The following is a 10,250-nucleotide window of genomic DNA, read 5'->3' as shown; positions in this document are numbered from 1 at the left end:
TCTTTACACTCGGAAATAACTGCTATTCCATCCGGCATAAGAAACATCAAATTAGTTTAGGTACCCATAATTATTTTAAACAGTAGTTATTTTCGGAACAATGCAATTTCTAGCAATTCAGACACACCAAGATCTGAGTGCTGAAAATTGAGATTTGGAAGCCCATTTCTTAAATAAATTGAGGAATAAAAGCGAATGACTGTCACAAGTAACCATCACTGTTATGCAACTTCTTTAATTTAAAGGATTAGAAAAAAAGAAAACCGTGTTCGAGGCCACATCGAAACATAAATGGGTCAAGCCCGTTTCGTTGTTGACCCGAATTGTTCAAATCCTCTAAGACTTTTATAAGCATGCGGATCACCGACTATAGGGTCCCACAGCCATAATTTTCCTCTAACAAGGTAGCTGTCAAATGTCAATTCATTAACTAGCCACACAAAATGGCAAGTCCTAGCATGCATCAGAGAATCCGAACTTTGAATTAGATACCTGGTATGTATCCTCTGAGATATCTCAACTTTTGCGTGACCGACATGTCCGATGCCTATTCGGTAATAGCGCAGGGGGCTTTATTATTTGTGCTTTGAGAATCGTGCTGAAGGTATTTAAACGGTTGGGATTTTTCATAAAGTCACGCAAAGTTTGAGATATCTGAGAGAAGAGTAGGTGCGATGTCCGATGGACGTACTTTGGTTTAATGGGTTAATTAATGTCCGATCTGACCTAGGATGCGTGTACTTCGCTTTAAAAGTCGTGTGCATCTGTGTCAATTTTAGTGTGCACATATCATTAATCAGATCGGACGGTCTTAGAGCTCTTTACTCAAAAGTAGGTCCGATTCCAATTGGACCTACTCTATTGCTGACATAAACAAGGTTCTCAAACTCGAATTCGTATCCTCTGAGATATCTCATATTTTGCGTGACTTTTTGGAAAATCTCAACCGTTCCAATACGTTCTGCGCGAATCTCAAAGCTCAAATAATACTGACCCCCTACGTGACTCCGAATAGACACCGGACACGTCGGTCACTCAAAATATGAGATATCTCAGAGGATACGCACACCTCAAACTCTCTGTTCTCATCTCCGACCCAATTTTTTTTTTTTTTTTTTTGACAGTTGAAGCCCTTAGGCATATTTTATTGAATTGACTTTAATACTGTTACATTTTCCTAAATCGAGTAGTAAAAATCTCCTTTTTTTTTTTTTTTTTTTTTGAGGGAAAAGCCCGTAGGCGAGTAGTAAAAATCTCCTCCTATCACTATCAGAGGAGTCATGATATCAACACTACTAATATTTTTATTAACACAACACTATCTAAATATTTTAATATATAGACAAATTTACCCTTTATTAACTATTTCTTAAAAAACTGTATCTCTCATTCATCATTATTATAGGATTTTCTTTCCTTAAAAGTTTCTTAGAAAATAATAATATTCCTTCACTCTCATACATTACTATATATTTTTATTTCTTTAAAAGTTAAATTAGTAAATTAAATAAATATTTGATCATATTCGTTATTTATAAATTTTATCATACTTTTAAGATTTTTAAATATATTACAAATAAAATATTCTATTATATTATTGAAAATCTATCATTATATTCGTTTATTTTACCCAACTCCACAAATATCTACTTAAAGAAAAAAAATTGGCAAAATATTTTTTGTTGGATATATATCTATGGATACTAATTAATATGTATAAATTTCACCAACAATACTTTTTTCAGACGGAATCTTTTCAATTACTTTTCATTGAATATATTCATTGCTATATTTGTTATAGGTAATAAAACTCATTTAAATGAAGAAATCAAGAAAAACCATCTTAGCAAAAAGGGTTTTTCAAAATGAAAAACGTTTATAATATATCTTTTAAATGAAGATTCCATGATCTATGTTGTAATATTTTGAATATTTGTGTTATAATTAAATTTATTAATTGTCAAAAAAATTATTTTGCTGTTGAGAAAAGAGATATATAGATAAGTTTTTAATTTTATTATTATTTTTGGATGGGGAGAGGGTGGGAAAATTTCATGGGACGGTGGAAAGAGAGTATATGTGCTTTTTGTGCACAATATTTCAATTCAGATAATAGAAGGCGATCTATAAAAATCAGTTTGTTTTAAAAAAAATAGCAAAAAAGAACCTTCTAATAGCTTGATAAATAACAATAGAATCATTGAAAGCTCCAATCTATTGTTTTTTTTTTCTCTATGAAGAAGATAGACAGATTAAGAAAGTACATAAAAATATATTAGCATTAAAAAGTTTCCAAATTAAGAAAGCAACAGAAGTAATTGATTGTGGAGGGCAATTTTTGTCTATCAAATAGAAATTTTAAATTGTGTTGTGTTAATAACATATTTTATAGTGTTAATATCAGTTCGGACGACTTTTCCTTGAAACTAAAAAGACAAATAGATTGAAAGTAAAGCTATTGGAGATATTAATAGACCCGCTCCGTTCCATCTTGCGAATTTCTGAGAGTTTAGGGGATCTGTCGGTAACTTTCTCATTTTGTCCACCGACCCAATCTCTCCTCCGTGTCGAAGAAAACCCAAAACAACACGCTCGCTCTGTTGCTCATCCCTTTTTCTCCTGCCTCTCGCCGTACCGATTCCAACCTACAATCCACCTCTCAAAATCCGATGGCGCCGCCTCCTACTCTTCCGACGGGCTCCACCCAGGCGGCGCAGTACGCCGCACAGTTCCTCAACCAAGCCCTGTCTCAGCGCGGCCCCTCCTCTCTCCCCTACTCCGAAGATGTCAAATGGTTGATTCGCAACCATCTCGTTTCCCTCGTCGAGACTTTTCCATCTCTCCACCCCAAATCGTCTCTCTTCACACACAACGATGGCCGCAGCGCCACCCTTCTCCAGGCTGACGGCACCTTTCCCATCGTCTTCTCCGGCGTCGTGTATAATATCCCGTGCGTGATCTGGCTCCCAGAGCCGTACCCCCGCTCCCCTCCCCTCGTCTATCTGAATCCGACCAGAGACATGGTGATCAAACCTAATCATCCCCACGTGGATCGGTCGGGACTTGTACACGTGCCCTACCTCAGGTCGTGGATATTTCCATCGGCGAATTTAGTCGATCTAGTGCGGTCAGTTTCGCATTTGTTTGGGCTTGATCCTCCTCTTTTCACTCGGCAGGCACCAAGCCCTAGCCAGACCCCTACTCCAAACCCTAGTGTTCGGCCAGTTGTGTCTCAACCTGTTACTTCTGCTGCTTCTCCTAGTAATTCATATGGGGGACGGATGTTCCCGCCACCTCCACAGCCTACACCACCTGTGGCTGCAGAGGATCCTGCAGAGGTATTCCGGAGGAATGCAATTGGGAAGCTTGTAGGCATGGTGCATGAAGACATATCAGCACTGCGGCGTGCCAGAGAGGCAGAGATGGATGGGCTTTGCTCTGTACAAGCTGAGCTGAAAAGGAGAGAAGAAGAACTTTCTAGGGGCTTACAAGAGATGACCGAAGAGAAAGAGACACTTGAGCAACAGCTCCAGATGGTTTTGATGAACACTGATGTAATTGAGGGATGGGTTAGAGAGAATGAAATGAAGAGAAGAAGAGAAATTGACATTGATGATGTATTTGTACCGGCTGATGATCTGTCAAAGCAGATGGTGGAGTGCACAGCTGCTGACCTGGCTGCTGAGGATACAGTATATGCACTCGATAAGGCGGTCCAAGATGGTGCAATTCCCTTTGACACTTATTTGAAGAGTGTCAGAATGCTTTCTCGGGAGCAATTCTTCCACAGGGCATTGTCAGCTCGGGTGAGGGCCGCACAGGTCCAGGCCCAGGTCGCCAGCATGGCAGCACGGGCCCCACATTATGGGTGATAGCTGAATTGGAGGTTAGTTTGGTTGGTATTATTTGCTATTTTTGTAAAACCTCCGTTATGACGATGATGCGATTTCCTTGGGTATACAGGTGTGTTGTTTAGTTGATAGTTTTTTATGTGCTGTGTTAATAAGAAGTTTATAATTTTGATTGATTTGTCTCATGTATCGGTTCAGTTTTTTGCATGATCTAATATAGGAATTTTTTTACTCTGCCTCATTCTATTTATGTAAATCTCATAAATCAGTATTATGTGTCATGTAGATAGTTTATGCTAATAATGAATTCTGCAATTGCATTTAGCATTTATTCAATGGTAATTTTAGGAGGAAAATCTTTATCCTTATATTTTTATTATTTGTAACATTATATGTACATCTCAGGCGACAGGCAATTTGTGCAGCTTTTTTCATTGATGCGTGTTTCTAGAATTAACAATTGTTATGTGGAAAGTTCAATTTGGAACTTTTTCTTAATTGATTATGGTGGGATGTTGTTGGAAGGGTATTAGACATTAGAATACCAGTGGAACTGTTAGCTCAATTGATTTCAACTGTTGATATAATTAATGCGGGATGAATTTTTGTTTGTCCGAAATTTTTGGGTGTTCATTGTTGTAAGTCTGTTTGAGATTGTTTGTGAGTTATTTCAGGCTCAATGGATCCTTTATTTTATCCACAGAGAAAATAAACATAGTTCAATTTTGTGCTGAACTGGTATTGTAGTTTGGTGAGTCTGAAATTAACCATCCAATTGTACCTATAGGTGTAAATTGTACCCAATTACTTGAATTAGAAGCAAAGTCAACTAAATTGCATTGGTAGATTTTTCTTCCAATAGTTTATAGGAATATTTTTTTTTCTTTCTTAAATATATTTTGAGCTGTATATATGAATATCTTAGTTGTTATTGCATAAAGATTAAAGAATCATATTAGATAATCTTTATCTGGTAACTAACTTGCTGATTTTACTATTATACATCCTGTAGCGGTGGATATCATGGAAATGAGTCATTCAATCCTAGTAGGATAGGATTTTTTATGGAAGTGCCAGGCAGTAATTTATTGTACTGTTTAAAGAGGGTGTAATGTTCCCTCCTATAGTCTTACTTCAATGGGCTGTGTCCATTTGAATAATACATTGTACTTGCAAGCCCATGAATAATGAGAATATTCCAGTCTGATAAAAAAATCTGTAAGCATTTACTGTACTTAATTTTAATGATGCAAGGAAATAATCTGAGAGACCAAATTTCTGTTGTAGGTTATTTCATTTGGGTTGCTTTTTGCTTTATATCGTTCATATCAGTTGATCAGATGCAGTGGTATTCTTTTTTAATTTTTTGTGAACTTGCAGAATTTTGAGGGCACTTCTTCGTGTGAACCATTTTTCAAGGGCATGATTGCAACTTGCCAGAAGCAAATTTTAGTTGCCAAATGTTTCGTGTTACAGCTTAGAAGCAACTACATCTGGTTAGTTGTTACTGACGCATCAGTACGTTTCTGCCTTAGCAGTTAGCATTCTATTAGAACGGGATTTTATTTTGATCAGAAACTGAGTTGGGCGTTGACGCCCTGTTCCATTCAATCAAAACATTCTCTCGGCTGTTTCATTTTCCTCTCATAATATTTTCGTTACTTGCAAATTTTGTAACACATACCACGTAGTTGGAAGAGTTATTCACTCAATCGGTAAGATCAACGAATCATTTTAGAGCTAGTTTTTAATTTTTATCACTGCTGAAAGACGCCTGAGAAAAAACAAATGTTATTTTAAGAACCAAAATAGTGCGACCAATGCTTGGTGCTGATAAAAATCTTGTCATGTCCCTTTGTTATGAGATTATGTATCTTTGATCTTTGTTATTGACAAAAAAAAAAAAAAAAAATCTTGTTTTCACTTTTCACTTATTTCAGTTGGGACTTCTAACTTCTTACTTTATGTCATTGTTTCGTCCCAAGAATTTTTTACTGGTAGTCAAAGATAATCACAGTAAGATAAGGTCAGCATAGATGAATAGTTTATTACGCATGAGTTAAAACCTTGATTTTGTATACTGTACATAGATTTCTTAGAAACAGAAGAGCGATTTAGTCAATGGAATATTTTATTTGTAGCTAATCAATTGAATATTTTTAATAATTTCTGCTAGTCTTTCCTCAAAATAATTTCTGAAGTCGTCTCCGTCAACACGGAGAATTGGGCTCCACTTGTTTAATAATTGCACGAAAAGTTAACATTATTAATAATACTATCACAATTAAGTGCCAACTATGGAAATACTGTGGCTGACAGTGCATTTATAGTTTTACACTGTTTTAAAAGCACTCAGCAAACAAAATTTTTTATTGCAAGCATGTCCTTGTTTAGGATCATTAATTTTTGAAAATTTTGAAAAAAAAATTAAAAAATAGAGCCACATGCTAAATATTATGAAGCACAGCGGCTTCTATGAATCTGTCAAAGGCCAAGTGCCAAAAAATCACTCCAAACTCTAGCTTTGATTAGCATTATTAATATTCCTATATGTTCACACAAAATAAAAAATTCAAATATTTTCTCCAGGAGGAAGCTCCTGAAGTTTTGGAACAGCACCAAGAACTCTCTCCATGTCAAAACGCACTTCTATGTTGCGAATGCTATAACCAACTACCATTAACCAATATAGCAAATTTGCCAACTCAGGCGCACTTGATTCAGCCCTGGTTGTCTGAAAAAAGATTGACATAATTACGTTAGACCGGCAGCAAAGGACAAGGCAAAATTACCAACAAAACAGGATCAGCTGTCCAAAATGATCCAAGGATTACTATAAAGGATATAACCTTCATTTTTGTTGGATCTGAGACTGCCAAAAGACGTCTTATGAATGCATTCATGGCAAACACAACATCCTCTCCAGCACTACTAGTCAGTTCCTACAATAACAAAAAAAAAAATTATTACAAATTTTAATTTGTTCCATCATTTGATGTCTAATTTCTGTCAAGCATAAAAAGAGAATAGCACGTGTTCCTGTTAGCAACACAAGTTAACCCCAGTTATTAATAAAGACAGAACAACCACAACCAAAACAAAATGAAATTTTAAATTAGATAGGTACTCGGACCTGTATGTTACTGACTGAAAATACTGCCACTGTTATGAATTTTAATTCAGTTTCTTTCTATTTTAATCGTTATTGAAAAAATTTAAAATGAGAAAACCTTCAAATTTTGAGGTTCAAGGGATTTCAAGTAATCCAAGATCGGATTGGACCCACTTGTAGACTTCCTTGCCACCTGGCGGTTCAATTCCTCAATTTCGGCCTCAAGTAGTTCAATATATTTTTTTGCTTCAATTTTTTCAGGACCTGTAACATTATTCCACCTAATAACTTCTCCTGTCACTTTCTTTTGTGTCCCAGGTGCATAATCTGGAGGGTCCTACAGTAAGAAAAATCATCTATACAATTAAAGTAACTTATAACAAGGTAAGCTAAAAGCTATTCAATAAGATTGGCAGTTAAATAACACATTACAAAATTCCTGACTAGGTCCTGTAACAGTTGAGACTAGTAAGAACCACTGTACAAGACTGGTTTCAGCCACTCAGGTTTAACTGATCTTCACCTTGGTTTCTTTCTTTAGTTCCATCTGGTTCTAAGTCTTAATCCTATTCATGTCCAGTTGGGCTTAATGATATACTGGTTACACTAATCCATGTTAAAAATTGCCATCCGCAAACAAATTGATTTAAAAAAATATTTACTGCCACAGGAAAACATTTTAATTTGATACAACAACATAGAGATAGAAGTACCTTCTTCTCTGTTGATTCGGGAAGAGCAATCTGCTCCAAGCTCTGTTGCAACTCAATTCGATGCTGTGCATTTCTGAACATGTATCCAGTCATCAGAACACTGTACATAAGTTGTGCCAGATTCTCTGCAACCTTTACCAATTATAAGAAAATTTCAAAAAACAAACAAATATGTAGATACATATTAACATAAAATCAAACAAGGGTTCAGAAATTACCGTGGTAACAGTAACAGCAAAAAATTGGGGAGGAAGTGTGCCGATCATGTTTGTCACAGTCTGGCGCATTGCATCAACAACCTGAATTTGTGCCAAAATAGAAAAAAAAAATGAGATTATATTTGAATTTGGAGTAAAATCACAAGGTTTATCTCAGGTAGCACAGATAAAGGATATGTTAACCCACCTGAGGTGGTGCCCTCTTTAGAAATAGCTCCAAAAACTCGGGTTGCACATTTTTGACATATTCCAAAAGAATCTCTCTTCTGCTCTTTGGCTAACAAAAGAAAAGTAATGCTTCAGAAAAAAAAACGTCTTCCTATTTGCATCTAATTGACCTCATCTACCTTCTAGATATAATGCACCATGGTTTATCTCAAGTGGATTGTTTAGTCTAAATCTCTCTTCAAACTTGACCAAACTAATGCCCAATAAAAATCCCACTCAACCCTACAGACCAAGAAAACAGTTTCTTAATATATCCACAAACCCAGAACTAATTTGTTGGTGGCTATTCACAAAAATGATAGCAAGGACCAAAATGGGAAACACCAAAACAACATTTTTACTAATCCGAATAACATCATTTTCACACTAATTTTTTTTCTATTCTCATTACTTTTCTCAAATTTCACTATTCTAACTATTCTAGCTCCCATCCAAATGTACTCTAAAAATGATAGCAAGGACCAAAATGGGAAACACCAAAACAACTCGGGCAAAATGTTATACTCGAATAACATTTTACACACCTAATTTACTCCTCTTTTGTTACCTGTTCACTGTTAAACTGAGGTTCTTTCATCAAGTAAGAAGAAGAAAGAGAAAAAAAAATAGACCATATTATACCATATTGCCACTGGATGGTGACTGGGAATCAGCGTTGGAGGCGGTCCCATTCGGATCCGAGGCTTCGGCCCGAACAATCCTCAACCTACACCTACCATTAACGCTCTTCTTCCCCAACGAGAGGGCGAGCGGCGCAGATGCCAAGCGCGAGAAGTTGAGAAATGGCGAGCGGGAAGGTGCACCCGGCACCGAGAGCAGCTTCACTGAAAATATAGACGACATGAAGAAGAAAAAAAAAAAAATAGAACTCAATCTCACTATTGCTCTTTCTCAAAGAAATCGCCGTTGAAGGAAAATGCTTCAACGGGAGTTTGGGTGTCTCCGAATTCGCATCCTCTGAGATATCTCATATTTTGCGTGACTTTATGGAAAATCTCAACCGTTTCAATACGTTCTGCGCGAATCTCAAAGCTCAAATAATACTGGCCCCCTACGTCACCCTCGAATAGGCACCGGACACGTCGGCCACGCAAAAAATGAGATATCTCAGAGGATACGCACTCGGTATCTCCGGCTTTATCCTTTAATTTGGACTTCTTTATGCGGCAAATGGGCCGGAGCCGAACCCGGGCTGAGTCTAAGAGAATTGAACCAGTTCGGCCCGAATTTAGGTTATTAGTTCTTTTAGGCCTTTTGTAACTTCTGAGAGTTATGTTGGGCCTGACTTGAACGTTATCATATTTTTCATTTTCTTATTTTCATTACACTCCAATTTTAGAGAGAACAAAAATATATTTTTAAGAAGTTACATAACGTTAAAAAAGTAATCTCCATTAGTCTTATCCTCCAATTAATAAAATAAATTATTTCTACACTTCATTCACATAATAAACAGTGGCATAGTCAGGATTTGAATCAGGGGTAGGTAGAAATTGGGTTGGTTTTTTTTTTTTTTTTTTGATGAACGGATTCGGATTTGAATCGCCTCCATAATTCTCTTCTAGCCTCCGCCTGCGTACCAAATTGCATCTCTGCCTACTAAATCGATTATAATTTTTAAATTACTAATTGGTTCCAAAATTACTAAAACAATTACTTGTAATTTCTAAAACAACTGGTATCAATTGAGCAGAGAAGAATCGCTACTCCAAATTGAACAAAAATTTAAAAATACTTTTCTTCCCTAATTAGATTAAATGACTCACAGATCTATCTCTGAAGTATAAACTGACAATTCCAACTCTGAATTGAATCCTGGGGAGTAGGCAAATCAAATCTAGGAATAGACAAAACCTATTGAAGAACCTAGTCCAAAAATAAAAAATATATATATATATATATATATATATAGAGGTTGGCTAAGATCAAAGTGGTAGTTTCTGAGCTTTTGTGCTACCAATTTGTTTTTCAATTTTCAAAGTTCAAAACGTCAATCCGAACCGTTCAAGTTGTTCTCCATATTAAATTGTGCTTGGAGACCAAATTTTACATTTTTTTGAATTTTTTTACTATTTATTAAGCCACTTTGAAAATCGCTGATCCAACGGTGGCTTAACAAAACAGTAAA

At 36.1% G+C, this 10,250-nt stretch overlaps 2 protein-coding genes across 2 annotated transcripts; one reads left to right on the top strand and one right to left on the bottom strand.

Annotated features, from left to right (window-relative positions):
* The first annotated feature begins 2,542 nt into the window (after positions 1 to 2,542).
* LOC144556441 (protein ELC-like) lies at positions 2,543 to 4,081 on the top strand. Its single transcript, XM_078304795.1, has one exon. The coding sequence runs from the start codon at positions 2,670 to 2,672 to the stop codon at positions 3,870 to 3,872; it is 1,203 nt and encodes a 400-aa protein (XP_078160921.1). The 5' UTR covers positions 2,543 to 2,669; the 3' UTR covers positions 3,873 to 4,081.
* A 2,110-nt stretch (positions 4,082 to 6,191) lies between these two features.
* Positions 6,192 to 9,031, bottom strand: LOC144556403 (uncharacterized). Its single transcript, XM_078304752.1, has 8 exons — positions 9,002 to 9,031; positions 8,744 to 8,946; positions 8,082 to 8,171; positions 7,895 to 7,975; positions 7,677 to 7,808; positions 7,082 to 7,300; positions 6,701 to 6,793; positions 6,192 to 6,585 (listed from the first exon to the last, which is right to left on the bottom strand). Coding segments are annotated over exons 1-8 (981 nt in total). The 5' UTR covers positions 9,003 to 9,031; the 3' UTR covers positions 6,192 to 6,423.
* Between the last annotated feature and the right edge of the window lie 1,219 nt (positions 9,032 to 10,250).

The sequence above is a fragment of the Carex rostrata genome, chromosome 7 (genome assembly GCF_964058835.1).
Source record: "Carex rostrata chromosome 7, lpCarRost1.2, whole genome shotgun sequence".
NCBI lineage: Eukaryota > Viridiplantae > Streptophyta > Magnoliopsida > Poales > Cyperaceae > Carex > Carex rostrata.
The sequence above is the reverse complement of the archived record's forward strand: the minus strand, read 5'-3'. Positions and strand labels throughout refer to the sequence as shown.

Excerpts from the sequence above, each read along its gene's own strand:
- LOC144556403 (XM_078304752.1), bottom strand. Across the intron at positions 6,794-7,081 it reads TTGAACCTCAAAATTTGAAG|GAACTGACTAGTAGTGCTGG; the intron begins GTTTTCTCATTT and ends TTGTTATTGTAG. Across the intron at positions 6,586-6,700 it reads CAGATCCAACAAAAATGAAG|ACAACCAGGGCTGAATCAAG; the intron begins GTTATATCCTTT and ends ATCTTTTTTCAG.
- LOC144556441 (XM_078304795.1), top strand. The coding sequence starts at position 2,670 with ATGGCGCCGCCTCCTACTCTTCCGACGGGCTCCACCCAGGCGGCGCAG.